This window comes from Cinclus cinclus, chromosome 1 (genome assembly GCF_963662255.1).
Source record: "Cinclus cinclus chromosome 1, bCinCin1.1, whole genome shotgun sequence".
NCBI lineage: Eukaryota > Metazoa > Chordata > Aves > Passeriformes > Cinclidae > Cinclus > Cinclus cinclus.
Genome location: NC_085046.1, coordinates 67,778,281 through 67,793,805, shown reverse-complemented (window position 1 = coordinate 67,793,805; position 15,525 = coordinate 67,778,281). Strand labels below are relative to the sequence as shown.

Here is a 15,525-nt window from a genome sequence, read left to right as displayed (position 1 = left end):
TGTATAGTACTCATATGTGAGTTTAATAAGCTGTTTATATATAAATATATGACTTGTCTGGCCATCTGTTTTTTCACAGTGGTTCAGTAGTTTGAAAGGTTAAATTGCTTTTGTCTGGCATTGAATAAGAATTAGTGATGATTGCATAGTACTTGCCACATGCATCAGGCAGATGTGGAACATGTTCTGCAGCTTCTGCTAATGGGGGAGATGATACAGCAATAAGTTAATTGCTTATTATAAGTGAGTTCTGACTGCTGAAGGGCACTGTTAAGTTTCCGAGTTTCTCTTAAGTAATATTAGGTTACTGCTGCATGTTTTAATTGGACGAAAAATATTGTTTCAAAGAACGCCTGGTGTTTATTCATCTTTAAAGAGCATCATCTGGATAGGGTTCAGGCTAGGTCTAGAGTCATTAATACTGGTGCAGTCATGCAGAAGCCTGATAACTGAATAAAATATCCTAGCTGAAATTTGACCACAAGAATATTTTCCATCCTCTGAAGTCAAAAGAGTGGTTTGTAATGGGAACTTTGTCATATTAATCAAGCAGACATTTGGATTTATCTATTCGTAAGATAATAGCAATTCCTGCAGCAACATTGCTGTTCCTAACTAAAATATTTTAATTCCTTTTCTTTCTTTAGATCATAAAAAGGTTTACAATGGCAATGCTCTGGAAATTCATGAGAGTAGCTAAGTATTCTAAAGCAGCTTTATCACCAAAAGTAAAGGTAAGAGAAATTCCCACCCGTTCAAGGCATTCTTCATCCAAGTCTGTACCTTCAGATTTTGCCGTCAGCGTGCCCTGCACAAATACTGTGGAACTGCTTGGTAAATCTTACCCTCAAGATGACTACAGCAATGTCACAGAGAAGATTCTTTCCAAGGTGGGGAAGAACTTGCACAACAGAAAACACCATCCTTTATGGCTAATCAAGGAGCAGGTGAAGGAGCACTTCTACAAACATTATCTAGGTCGCCGTGGGACTCCGCTCTTCTCTGTGTATGATGGTCTTTCTCCGGTGGTTACTGTCCAGCAGAATTTTGACAGTTTACTTATTCCACAAAACCATGCCAGCAGAAGGAAAGAGGATAACTATTACTTGAATCGTGACCACATGCTAAGAGCTCATACATCAGCTCATCAGTGGGACTTGATACACTCTGGCCTGGACGCCTTCCTGGCAGTGGGAGATGTCTACCGCCGTGACACGATTGATAACACCCACTACCCAGTCTTCCATCAGATGGAGGGAGTGCGCCTCTTCTCCTGCCATGAGGTATGAATGCTCTAGTTGGCATGAAAGACATTTTGGCTAAGTTGCTTGGTCTTGTGTTTGCAGCAAGCAAACGTCATCCACATAAACAAGGTTTGTGCATGTAAGCATGTTACAGCAACAGTGTTGTGCTGCACATGGATAAAGATCAAGGGATTTATCATACAGCAGTATTTTTAATTTGGGAAAAATGGAGCTGGAAAGTGTTGAATTTGAAAACAACTATAAAATTCCCTAGGAAAATGTGAAAAAATGGAAAGTCAATATTATTGAAAACTAGCAAAGTGAAACAATCTGAAATGAAACAACTTGTTCAGTTAATGATCTGCACAACTCAATTCTATTTCTGTCACAGCTCTTCTGGTGAGGTCACTTTACCAAAAACTGTATCAAAGTAATTCTTGAAGGACTCATTGGATGTGAGTTGCTACAGCTACTTCCAAAGTACAGTTTTCACTGTAGTCTTTCTTTTAATAGTGCCAACCTTCTGTAAATTAATGTAATTTTCTAGAGAATTGTCCCATTCTTCATCTCCTCTGAAAGCTGCATTGAACGATTAGTCTGTTGCAGCCAACAGTTATGTGTGTGTGGTGCATACACAACAAACTCATCAGAGTCCAGAGGCATCACCTGAAGAGCTCTAGGTTGATGTCCAAGACTCTTAAGTTTATATGTTTTGTTGGCACAGCTTGCATGTTCTGCAAATGCCTTGTGTCATTAAGTACTCTGCTGCATCATTGATCAGTGGTAAATATCAGCCAGTTTGTTTTCCAAATAGTAATTGATTTGTATAATTTGTGTATGCTTGTAGCAATACTGCCAAATTCACAGTTCTATAAGTAAAACTAGCTTATTCTAATAATACTGAGATGTAGACTGTTCTTAATGTGCTTGCCAACGGGTGACAGGAGCTTGGCAGAGAAGCCTGATGCCTTTGGATGCCTGAGGGAAAACCAAGGTAATCATAGAGCACTGCTTTTCTCCGTGATGGAAGTGGCTTCTGCTGCCTGCACTGCACGTTCCCACCCCGTGTGGCCGCTGCTTGTTCCACTGTGAGCACATACCTGCCTCTGCAGGTGTCCTGAGAGCTGAGTGGTTTTGAGTCCAGCCTGCAGCTCCTTCTTTGGTAACCACAAAATGGAAATATTGCAGACTTACCCAGCCTCGTTCGTTTGCTGTTCTTTCCCCGTAGGCCTATTTACGAATACAATCAGGGTATATTGTATACAATACTACCTTAAGAAAATACCATTTCTTAACCATTTTTGTTCATCACAACTTTTTTTTTTTTTTTTAATTTGAGTAGAAGTGCAGTCATTCAGATAAAAATATTTTACTTGCCACAAAATTAAAACATCAACATTCTTGCAGGATGGAATTTATGCAACCTTGGGTGTGATTGATCTAATCATTGAACTACTTGTTAATGAATATACCCCTTAAGAAATCTTGGTTGTAATGATATACTGTTCATTTCTACTCTGCACATTTAATAATAGGAATAATATAATTTTAGTAACTGGAAACAGTTACAGAAGTGTTTTTACTGATATGTTCTATCTAGAAATATACAATGTTTAACAAACTAATTCATTGCACTGGAGTTTATTTTCCTTTATCTTCTTTCTTTTCCCCAAGTAGATGATGGAGATGTTATTGGCGAGCTTTCTATACTGATGAAGAAAGAATAGTGGTGTGTGTACAATGTGTAAAGTGTTGTTTATTGGGCAACATACAAAAATTATAAACCTGAGCATGATCTGATGCATTCTTTTTTGATTCAGTTTGTGTTTCAATATATACCCCTTTTTATAGTCATAATCACAAGAGCCTTGTGGAAAAAAATGAATGTGTAATTCTGAAATTTCACCGGGGACTGTTTCTGTGTTTTGTATTCTGGTTGCCTGTTCAGCATAATCCACATTTAAATAATTCCAGAAGGAACTGTCTGAGTGGAACAAAGACTAAATAGAGGTAATGCTACATGAGAGAAACACTCTGATATTCATTTATTTATACTCAGGTTTAAGCTGTAACCCACTGAGCAGAAATGTGTGACTATCAGGGCCTGTTACCCTTGTCTCAGACTTTTCATTCCTAGTCAGGCTACAGTCTCTGGTGAGAGGAAGTTTGCACAAGTACCAAGGATCAGAATCTTTTGAACCAAGTGCAAAACTGTTAGCTCTTAGCTACAAGCCCTGGGTACATTTCATGTTATGGCCAATATAGTAATTTTAAATGCTGTTGTCAGTTTACTGCTCTAATTTGTTCTTTTGGTTTTTACATTTATCATCCACTGTCGTCTCAGTGTAAGTCACCGCAGATCTAAGAAGAAGGGAGAAGATAGACAAAAGCCTGGAGTGATTTTATAAGAGCTTGAACTTAGAGGAATTTGATGTTTGATCTCAGTTTAGGAGGTGTGGGGGAAAGGTCCTTGGCTATCCTTAGCTGAAATTTTAGGTAGGATACAAATGATGTAGGAGATTTACAAAAGTGTGTCACATTTACAAATAACAAATTTAGTAGTCATGACTAGGTTAAAACTCCTACCTTGTGATGGAAACCCTCAGTGTAATTCTTAATGTCAAAGTTGAAATCAGTAAGTTGAAGTAAGATCTGGAAAAACAAGGCAAGTTTGGGATTTTTACAGTATTTATTCAGAGGTATTTGTGAGCTATTTGCTTTTTTGGCCATATGTTATTTTGTGATGGTTGATTGATTACTTTTTAAAGAGAGAAATAATCTATAATTCAAAGATGGGCAGGTAACTGATTCATTTTTGCAGCTTTGAATGAGTGTAAATACTGAAGAAATTCTAAAATTAAGTCTTTGGCAAAGGTTAGAATAATTTGTGCTTAAATTTCTCGTAGACTTTAAAAAAGCGTCCTTGGACTGCTATCAAAGAACATCTGAAAATACATTTAGACATGTTTTTAATATATTTAAAAGTATCTTAGGTGATTATTATCTGAATGTAATGTGTAGAACAGTTAGAAATTGACTAATATAAATGGTTAAAACCAGAATCAAAAAGAGCTTCCCAAATCTGCTTCCAAATTCTAAACATAAAATGGACTGTTCTTCTTAAACAGTATCCCCAAATGATATCCTTTTATATTCACTTCCTTCAATGTTCTTGCTTTCCTTCTAATTGGTGTTTGAATCTTTTTTTCCTTCTATGGTGTATGGCTTTTTTTTCTTTTGGTTAGTGCTTTGGATTGGCAATTTTGATGCTGCTGTAGTCAGATTTGAACTGGCCAGTTTTCATGGGTGGATTATACGAGAAATTATTTCTGTGCTATACCATTGCCTTTGGTGAAATTCCATAACTTAGGGAAAAGAGAAAAAAAATATCAACTGAATTGCACTTGGTGCATGTCAGCCAGAAGAGGGAGCCAATATAAACCCAATGGCACTCTATGAACAGCTTTCAGTTGATAACAAAAAATGTTCACACATTTGAAGGAGACTTCATACAGTGTCTTATAGTCTGTACTGAATTATACATAAATTTTAAGGGGAACAGATGCTGAAACATAGGAATTGCTCCTCTAATTTAGTAACCTCGTTCCAGTGGAGGCCAATACAAGATTGTTTAGATGGAAAAATTATGCTCTCATCAGGCTTCTTTGTGCTAGAAGTAGTAGGGATACATCTTTATTTCCACTGAGATGCTTATGGTGGAAATGGAAACATTTTTGTTAGGATGCAATGGAAAAAGGGTAAATATTCTAGTTATAAATAAAGGGTTGCTCCTCCAAAGCACTATTTATAATTTTTTTTTAAAAAGTCAGCATTGTAGCTTCTAGTGTTTATATCCTGAAATGTAAAGACTCTTGTTCTAGGTAATAGATGATTAGTAGATTTTTCTCTTTTTCATCTAAATGCATACTCCTTTCCTCATCTTCCCATACTTGTGTACCTTGGGAATATTCCTGGTGTATTGTTAAAAAGACAAATATGTTGCTTTTATCCTTTTCCTTGTGGTTTGGGGTGATGTGAACTCCCAGTTGACCACTCACCAGCAGTTTAGTGGGTTTTTTTTGTTTTTTTTTTTTTTTTTTAAATCAAGTGCCATTCTGGGTTTCCCTTTGGAAAACTCGTGTCTTTAGGTGTAACTTATCCAAAATTCTATGTTACTGCAGCTTTGGATGCTGTGCTTCTGCTCTGACATTGTATCAAAGAAAATCCCCTTTCTGTCTTCAGTCTCTTTTTCTAAATCCTTATATGTAAAGGAATTTAAATCAATTTATAGTGTTCCAGGGATCAACCTATTTTATGGAGTGATTTGGAGCTTTTACAGTATGTCTGAGAGTGCTTGTGAGTTTGAGTGGGAGTCATAATAGCAGTGTTTAGCTGGGCACCAAGGAATAAATATTTTTAAAGGCTTAAATGACCAAGGAAAGGTACCCTTCATGGCCCTCTAGAACATATGGATAGGGTTGTGAGTGCAGCATTGGTACCAAGGAACCTGAGAGACAGCCCTCCTTCCCACAGGGAGCGGCAAGGGTGGCACAGGAGCAGAGCCACTTGAAGTAGATCCACCTTGGTGATAGCATAGGGTTAAACTATTTCTAAAATCATGCGAATCGTATAGATTCAGGGGATGGTAAGAAAAGTTGGGTCTGGTAGGCCTGGGAATGGGAACTATGCCCTGGGAATGGGAACTAGGTGCTGGGAATGAATTAGATCAGGTGAAACTGCACCTGTGTAATCATCATGTGATAAATGATACGATTGTTTGGTAGTTGAATATAGTTATTGTTTAATTGTAATAAGAATCATGAGAAAAGGTGTTTGGGGGACCTGATGAAAATTACAAGAATTCATGCTTGGATAAGATCAATGTATACAATAGAACAATATGGATTTAATAATTAATATATAGTTATATAATGAAAAGGGCATAAAAACATGTTCATCTTAAATCTATGGTGGAGTCAGATTTGGGTTTGTACCCTGACTCCCAGAGCTCTTCAATAAAAGCACCTGTGTATAATCATCCTGTGATTATGTGTTTTCATGCTAACATTGGTAAAAAAAAAGAGCAGCAGCATTACTTTGCTAGAATGTTCTGAGGTGAATTTTTTCCTGAAGCTGCAGTTGAGCTGAGTGGTTGCAATGAAGAGCCTGGCTAGTTTTAGTAGAACTGATTTCACTTTTTCTGGTACTGATTCAAGTTGTGAACATTGTATTATTCAGTATTTTCCCAGTTATGGTGTATAAATCACACTGTAATGAATAGATCTTCTCTGATTCAAGGATCCAGATTGCATTCTTTGTTATTTTTAGTCAAAAATTTGACAGTGAAGGGCATCAGAATGTCTGTTAGATTTTCATAGTGATCCATGGTCTAGAAAGTTTGAAAACTGATGGTGCATCTGTTACTGCAAAGTCTTCTTATGTTTTCAGATATCATCTGACTTTTTATTGCCCACCTAAAAAAAAACAACCAACCAACCAAAGCTTTTCAGAATAAAACAGTTAAATCTATTCCATGCAATATTTAAATTGTGCAGGGAAAAAAAAAAAGCAAAGTGTCTACAAGTGTATTTGGGAAATCTAAGGTACTTAAAAGAAAAGGAATTTCTATTGCTACAGGAACAGAAGTCTGTCATAGATGACTCATTATATCAGGTATCTGTGTAGCAGTGTTAACTTTTTCTTTCTGGTTTGAAAACATCTTTATTGTTTCCCCCTATCTTACAGAAACACTTTTATTAGGTTAAAAAAACCCAAGGAAACCAGCCCTCCATGCTCAAAAAACAATGGAGGTTACCTTTCTTTGCTGTAATTGGAGACCTGGAATGGAAGGATGTAGAAGTTAAGGTGACTACATTCAAGCTTGTCGGTTGAAGTAATTTTTGCCATTTTCTGCCCCCCAAAATCCTTATTGATATGGAATGAAGAGCCTTCTGTCATGTGGATCATGGGCTATATATCTCTTTGGTACCTGAAGCTGTCTGCATCAGGGTGTATGGTTGCACCTTGGAGCCTGACTGAGATTGAAATGAGGTTTTCTCTTTGAGCCATCTATCGGTGGTGTCATCTTCATCATTCCTGATCCTTTGGTTGAATCCTCAGTTCCACAGCACATTTAAAATGTGTGGGAAGGGTTTGCTGTTCGTAAGTGAATTCAGAGTGCAGCTGTTGGTTCATTTTTAGAGATATTTATGAGGGCCAGTGAGACAAAATGTATTTGGTGTGGCAAGGTTGGGTGTAGTCACGTGCAGATCCTCATACAGAGATAATCTTAAATGCTGTTTTGCCCGTGAGTGTAAGAACATGAGCATGATTTATTCATTATCTTAATCACTGGTGTATGCATGAGTGGCAGGAGGAATACACAACTGCATTGTGGAAAGACAGGATATAGTTACAGATCTCTCTAAAACCTACTGTGAATGCCATCCTGCAAAGAGGCACTTAATTTTGAATACTAAATGCATGGATAATGAAGGGATGTAAAACTAAAAAGTCTGTCAAGTGACTGAGGCAATGTTGGGGTCTTTGTTTAAATCACAAATGTGACTTCTGCCTTTCATGCCAGGCTGAGAAATACTGGAATGTGCATTTGAAGGACCATAGCACCATTTGTACTTGTCCAGTTAAAACTATATGTCTTCTTGCCATTACATGTTATCAAATTTTAATTTATTTTTATTATGAGCTAAACTGTGAGTAAATTTCATGCCACATGGTTAGGTCACTTCAGTTCCTTTCTGCCTTCTCCTTTGTAATGCAACATCAGTCAAATATGCTGATAAATCCTGGTAAGTATTAATTATTTTTTTACTTCTTCATGGTGATACAATAGTCAATGTTCTGCACACCTTCACTCAAAGAAAAATCTCTTGTTCTTACACTAGACAGACAGGTAGGTACTCGATATATGGCTACAGGAAATTTCTTACCTGCTTGTAGTAGTGACTGATCATATTCAATACAATAAGATAGTACATGCTGTTTTAGCTTGCACTGAAGGAATGAATGTACATGAAAATGTCGTCTTGGATGTGTCAGTGTTTTATGCAAGACGTTAGGTATTTTTTTCTCCATTTGCTCAGATATGTGCTTGATAAAAATTGACATCAAAAAGGAGCGGCTGTAGGTGATTCTTCATTTTATTCAAGCTTTGACTTTCCTGGCTTTATGTATACAGAAATGTTGAAGTGTTTCTAATCCAGGACATGTACTTAGCACAGTTCAGTCGTTGTAATAGTGAAATTGGTGTATCGGTTTAAAGCTGCTCGTATTGACATAGCAATGTCAGTGAATGGAAGGTCTGGAATAAATATTAATACAATTGTAAGGTATATCTTTTTTTCTTGGTGTAATCCTATCTGCAGCTGATGGAGCCTCTGTGGAGAATACCAAAGTGCCTCTTGGTGACTTGGTGCTGTAAGGGGGGCTGTTGTCTTGCCTATTTCAGGGACTTCCCTACGGCTGTTTGTTCAGAGCCTGTCTGAATTGGACCAGAGTCACACCTGTGCCCAAACTGACCCAGCCTTGTTCCATGTATGTTCATCTCTTGGTGCTGCCAGTATGCTGGTATTTGGTTACTGAGGTGAACTTGACCATTTTCACATCTCGCAGTTTCTTCCCTTCTCCTGGGTTACTGCCCATCTGGACCCACCTCCCAGCCTGGCTTGGTGTGCTGCTGCATGGACCCTTGTCCTGGTTTGGAGAAGGAGATAGTGTATATGACTGGTTTGGCAGGATTAGGGCTCAGGCAGATGACAGGGCTGGATTATGATTCAGAGGTTTTAATGGTTCTTGCATATATTTTGTTTCCACATCTGATATAAACCACTGAAATAGAATTTTGCTTAAGACTGTAATTGTGATATCAACATTACAGAAACAACAGTGAGGAAAAGTATTTCTTTGTACTTGTTGATATGTATGCTATGTTTTATAGGCTGGTGTCCAGACTGTCTTCTTCTTTGCAGTGGTCTGAGGAGCCAGTCTTAAGCTGAAGGGAGAACTGAAGGGGAAAAGGAGGAAGAAAGTTTAGTGTCCTAAAATACTGCTGATAGGTAAAATAACAAAGGTACCTTTTAATGTGTAAATACAGTGTATTCTGGTCCAAAGAGGTAACATCTCTGTTGCCTGAAGGGAGTTTCTGGCTTAGTGAGTGAGTGAGTCAATCAGTCAATAGAAAAAATAGCTACCTGTATAGGGTAGGAACCTAATTTAGCCACTCTGTGTTCCTCTCTGAGGGAGCCTGTGTCTCTCCAGTGACCACCCAGTGAGCCTAAGACAATTATCCTCCCTAGGCTAACGCTGGCCTCTCTGAATTCCCTCAGCTTTCAAAACCACGTGCTGGATGACTGATCTGCCTTGCTGACAGCAAATTAATTGTAGAGTGGGTATTATCTGTGTGCTCCAGTCAAGGTAGGAATAATGTCAGTAAGAAGAAGGGGGTTCAGTCTTTCAGATGAGCACTTGAATAAAGAATCTGTTATTTAAGAGTGTGATACTATGTTTGTCAAGCTTCTGTGTTTTGGTTAGGAAAGGCATTTTTCTTAGAGTGGTGGAGAATAATTTTATTTGGTATTTATACTTTCCCTTTTTAATTTAGTATTTTCTGCAGCACACCAAGGAGATTAACCAGAGAAGTGTTTTCTCGATCTGCCAGCAATATCCCTGTGGCTAGCAATAAAAAGTTAAATGTTACTGGATTTTTTTTCTTTTTTTTTTTTTTTTTAATTCCTTCAATCCACTGTGGTGCTAGTTTGCCTGCTGTCTAAACTCAGGCACTTCATTCAATGTGTCTATAGGAAATGTTCAAGAAACCAGTCCTAATTAATTGTATCTAGCATTTTGTGGACTACCAGAGATTCACTTGAACTTTTTAGACCATTTAGTGCTCTGAAGGCATCAAACTGCAGTTAAAACAACTTCTGTGGGCATCCATGAGTTGTTAAGGTTACACACTATTCATGGCATCTCCTGAGTGAGAGCTATTTATGCTGGGAGGCTTAATGGGAAGAAAATCTCAGTGCATGTTTTTTCCCTCTGTGTGTGCTTGACTGACTAGAGGAAGGTAGAAGAGGAGGGGTAGGAAAGGGCACTAGAAACACTTTCACAACTGGCTCTCCCTACCCTGCAGACTTTACCTGGGGGTCTGGGTCTGGGGTCTGGGATCTGGGGGTTTTTTACAGCTGTAAGGATTTCCAAGAAAAATACTCTTTAGAATGTAAAACCACCTGCTTGTCTTCCCAAGACACAAAGCCTCCAACAGTGTTGTTTAATGGATGTGTTTTATTGGTCTCTCTGAGACGATACAGATTTGCTGCTATGTATCTGGCCAGGATCACCTGGCCAGAAACATATGGGGATATGCAGAAAACAGAAATCTTCAACTTGCAGCAGATGTGGTGGGGAGCAGTGTCTGAATGAAGAGCAAGTCTGCCACATCCCAAAACAGCTGTCCCTGTGCTTCGCAACTTATCTGGAAAACCCCAGATGAGATCATGAATCCTTAAATGCCCCACAGATGAAATTCCTGTTCACAGAAGCGATGCTGTGTGGGGGAATATGCAGGAAAATGGTAGTCCTTAAATGAATATGAACTGTACTCAGGATGGATCAACTGTAAGCAGCTTAAGTCTCATTAAACTGCCAGGGATTGTTTTCGGGGTATTTTTTTGTCTCTTGGTTTGGTTTTTTTTTGTGTTCGTTTGTTTGTTTTGTATGTTTGTTTGGGGTTGGTTTGGTTGTTTGCTTGCTTTGGGTTTTTTGGGAGTTGGTTTCTTTTTTTTTGGTTGGTTGATTTTGGTTTTGTTTTGTTTTGTGTTTTTGTTTTTTGTTTTTGTTTCTTTTTTATTGTTTTGGTATTTCTTTTACATCATTCAAGCACTGAAAGAGTTGAAGTTCTGAAAAATGCCATTGTGTTCATTGTGTTTTGTAGTTTTTGGGGTGTAATTTACATACACTGTACGGAGTACTTTGTTCTGCATGATAATTCTCAAAGTAACTGAATCAGAGAGATGCTTATTTTGTAAATTATTATTTTCCTATAGCTAATCATATTATTTGACGATATAATACAGAAATAAACCAGATTTAATTATGTGAGTATTTTTGTTCTTACGATGATTCATCTCTGCATTTAATGAGCAGAATTTGTATAAAGTCAGTCTTTGTTTTTCACAGTGCCGACTTAGCAGGTAAGATTCCCACTTAAATCAATGAAACTTCATTCTTTATTTTCATTCAGGAGATCACTGATGCAAAACACGGGGTTTTTTTTGTGGTTTTGTTCTAGCTGTTCTCCAGCATTAAAGATGGTGAAGGTTTACAGCTGTTTGAGCAGGGCCATCGCACTGCACACAAGCAGGAGTGTCACACCATGGAGGCAGTGAGGCTGGTGGAGTTCAACCTGAAGCAAGTGCTCACAAAGCTCATGACTCACATCTTTGGTGACGGTAAGTTCTTCCACCTTTTTCCCCAGATTGCTTCTGGTAGGGAAGGGGTGCTTGTGTCCATGTGCTGCTCCACTATATGTGCACACAAAGCACCGTAAGCAGAACATATTTGCTGAATTCACATCAAGCTGAACAGTAATTGTTTTTTGGTACTTACGGTGGAATGAAGAAGGGTAAAGAATGTGTATATGAATGAAGTATTCTCTCCTCAGAAATACCTGCTTTCAGTTTCAGGAACTGAATTTATAAAGGCCCTGAGTCAAAATTGCTACATTAATGCTATTTCTTGGCAGGGACGCAGCTCTTCTGAGCTGATTCATTTTTCTGTTGAGGAAATACTGAATGGTATTAGAATGCATGAGGTATCTTGCCTACTTTCTAAGGTCTTTAAAGATATTTACTGCACTTAGAGCAGTGGTTCCAAGAGTGGATTGATAATGATACCAATTTCTATATATTAGTGCTTGAATATTTTTCTGGATTTCTAAAGTTGATTTATAGCATGCAGAACTTTTGCCAGTTGTTGTTCTATTCCACCTGGACAAAAAGTTTCAAATTCCTCAGCCCAGAGCTTCTTGTAGATGTATTTTACTTAACAGTGACCTTTTGAAACATACAAAATTGGAAAGAAAGTGAGTAACAGTAAAAATGATACATTTAGATCAACCTCAGATGATGAGGATGTTTAAAGTGAGCAATTTCTTGGAGTTATTAGTGGTATCTCTGACTGCAGTGAGATAACTGTTGACAGATGCTGCACTTTAAGACTCAGCATGTTGGCTATTACTAGTTCTTGCACAGTCCACACAGTAGCTAAAATGACATTAAAATATATTCATAAAATATTTTAAATATGCAAACTAAAAGTAGAGGCCACCTGCTTACTGTTGGGATTTTCTATTTCTATACACCCCTAGTATTTTTCCTGGAATATAAACACAAAATATAGTTATTGAATTAAATTTAATTATAGATATGTATGTGTGTGTATATATGTGTATTTCCCCCGTTGCCCCATTCATGCAAATACTGGAATTCAAAGTATTCAAAGTTCACGTCAGGTACAAGGTATGTAAGATCAGTGCACTGCAGCTGTCTTACGGCACACATAAATAAATTTGCCTTTTGATAACTGTCATCTTTTAACTAGCATTTTACCCTTTATTTTATAGAATACTCTTGATTACTTTTGTGTCTTGACTCCTATAAATTTTAACTTAAAATTTAAAATATGTTTAAACGTGTTGCTCTCGGAAAATTTCTATGCTTTTCCTATATGTGGGCGTCTCATAAGGCCCTGTGCTCTGTTAAAAGCAAAAATTTCATTCCTTTCTACTTGACATCAGTTGTATTCTTTACAACCTGTGCTGTTAGTGGAATATTGTAGTGAGGTTGCACATCTTTTCTGGCAGGACAGCATGACTGCAGCTGCAGTAAGTGACTGAAATGTTGCATTGTCGTACAGTGTTTTTTATAGGCAGATTGTTTGGATTTTAAGTCTGCTGTGAATGTTAGTTTTGCGTAAACGAGCTTGTACCTGAAGTCCTGGATTTGTAAGCTGTGTTTCTGCAGTGCTTCTCTGGGAATTCGCTAGCTCAGGTTGATGTTAGATTGAGGATCTCTGCAGGATCTCTGTAGGAAGGTCATATCACTGACTTGCCCTTTTTTCTTTTTTTTTTTTCATTGTTCTAGGTTAGTTGTCATAATATTTAATGGGTCAGTTGGGCTCTACCTGATTCCTACCACGCTATTTGGACAATTCAGTGTTGACAAAACAAAGTTGCTTAAAAATCACTGTGTTGTCCTGAGGAAGGTCGAAGACTTCAGAGAATCTGATTGCACTTACCCTTATTACAAAAGTTTGTCTTTTTATGTCTTTCTGGATTTGCCTACAAGCAAAGGAATGACATATATTAGAGGAGGAAGAAAGTTCTAGAGCATCCAATCAGTTGTCTTAAAAACTTGACAATGTAAAATAGTTCTTTTTATGGCATTTTCTGGATACTCCTGATTTTGCATTCCACAAGTAACTGTCTTGCAGTTTCTTCCATTTTTCTGTCAGGAAGCTATTTCAAATACTACACCTAGACATCGTCATTAGTTTTCCTCTGTTACCTCCATAAGGTGCACACTTAAAATCCATTAATTTAAGTTACACTTCCATCTCCCCATGTAGTTCTGCCAGTGTAGGTAGTCTTAGTTCTCGTTTTAGTTACCTAGTAACAAGGCTGTCCAAGATTTCCTCATAAAGTTATCCAGTCGTTCTCAACTATGGCTTTCTCTAACCCCTCTGTAGTTTACCAAAAGATTTCTACACCTTGTGAGATTCAGAAGCAATCTTCAGCAAATAGAAAATAATGACCATGTGCTGATTCTGTGATTTGTTGCTTTACATGAAATGGCTCAAAATTCACTGCTGTCCTGTATTTATCTACCCAGTTCCTAGGCACTGGTAAGGGAAGGCAGGAGAGTGAGTAATGTAGTGGCTTTGCCACAGCTGCTTCTGACCACTGGATATATTTAAAATCAAACATGTTCTGCTTAATCTCCTTCTTAATTCTGTTGTATGGATACCTCCTTTGAGTGGATGGAGATCTATAAGTGTAACAAGTTAAAAAAAACCAGTAATTTATCAAGGACATAATAATCTGGCTAATAACTTCTGAAAAATGTGAGCTAATGCAGGTTTATATGGGCAGCCAGCTCCTGTCTCCTGCAAGTATGATGAATTATCTGAAACAATGAAGTGCAGAGTACTTACAAAGCAATGCACACCTCAAGAGGCCACAGTTCAATACCTTCTGTGATTCCCAGCACCCTCCCTGCACCCCTCTCCTTTTTCTTCCATATCCTCATCTCTAAAAGTAATCCTCACAGCAACAAAGGGAATTTCTGGTCAGTGAAGACCATCTGGGTCTCAGGCTTTGTTGCTTCTGTGCTGTAGTGTAGCAAGAGGCTGCTTTAATGTGTTTGGTTTGTTCTTTTTTTCTTTCATTTTCAGAGCCTTTGGTCAAGCCTTTTTCATTATGAGACTCAATTAGGCTAGCAGTTGTTTAGCTTAATATCTTATAACACCATTACTTTTGAGTGCAGGCTACAACCAATTCCTTACCTAGATTCAGTGTTCAGAAATAACAATTAATCATTATTTCCATAGTGATCTGAAATATAAGTTACTGTGTTGGGTTTGCATGGCAAGCTTTTGGTAGCAGGGGGACTTCAGGGGTGGCTTCTGAGGAGCTGCCAGACAGCTGCCAGACATTTGCTCCATTTCTGGCAGAGTCAGTGCCAGCCAGCTCCAAGATGGACTCACTGCTGGCCAAAGCTGAGCCCATCGGTGATGGTAGTAGCACCTCTGGGATAACACACTTTAAAAGGGAGAAAAAAAAATCCTGCGCAATTTGCAGCCAGGGAGAGGAAGGAGAATATGTGTGAGAAACAGCCCTTCAGATACCTTTGGTGAGACACAAGGTCAGTGGAGGAGGAAGGAAAGGAGGTGCTCCAGGTGCCTGAGCTGAGATTCCCTTGCAGCCCAGGCTACAGACCATGGTGAAGGAGCTGTGCCCCTCCAGGCCATGGAGGTACATGGGGATACAGAAGTCCACCTACAGCCCATGAAGCATGGAGCTCCACCATGCTGGACGAGGTGGATTCCCAAAGAAGGCTGGGACCCTGTTGCAAACCTGTGCTGGAGCAGGCTTCTGGCAGAACCTCTGGCCATGTGGAGACACCCATGCTGGAGCAGGAGGTTTCTGGAAGACTGCACTGTGTCAGGGAGTCTATGCTGGTGCAGTTAATGAAGGACTGTCTTC

General features: G+C 38.4%; 1 protein-coding gene across 2 annotated transcripts in view; it reads left to right on the top strand.

Annotated features, from left to right (window-relative positions):
* The first annotated feature begins 665 nt into the window (after positions 1-665).
* Positions 666-15,525, top strand: part of FARS2 (phenylalanyl-tRNA synthetase 2, mitochondrial) — a 184,718-nt gene continuing 169,858 nt past the window's right edge. The window contains exons 1-2 of one of the 2 annotated variants that reach the window (XM_062499191.1): positions 666-1,283; positions 11,554-11,713. In XM_062499191.1, the coding sequence (XP_062355175.1) occupies positions 666-1,283; positions 11,554-11,713 (778 nt within the window). Of the gene's footprint in view, positions 1,284-10,814; positions 11,714-15,525 lie in introns of those variants that run through there. The other variant, XM_062499199.1, reaches the window with a different exon arrangement.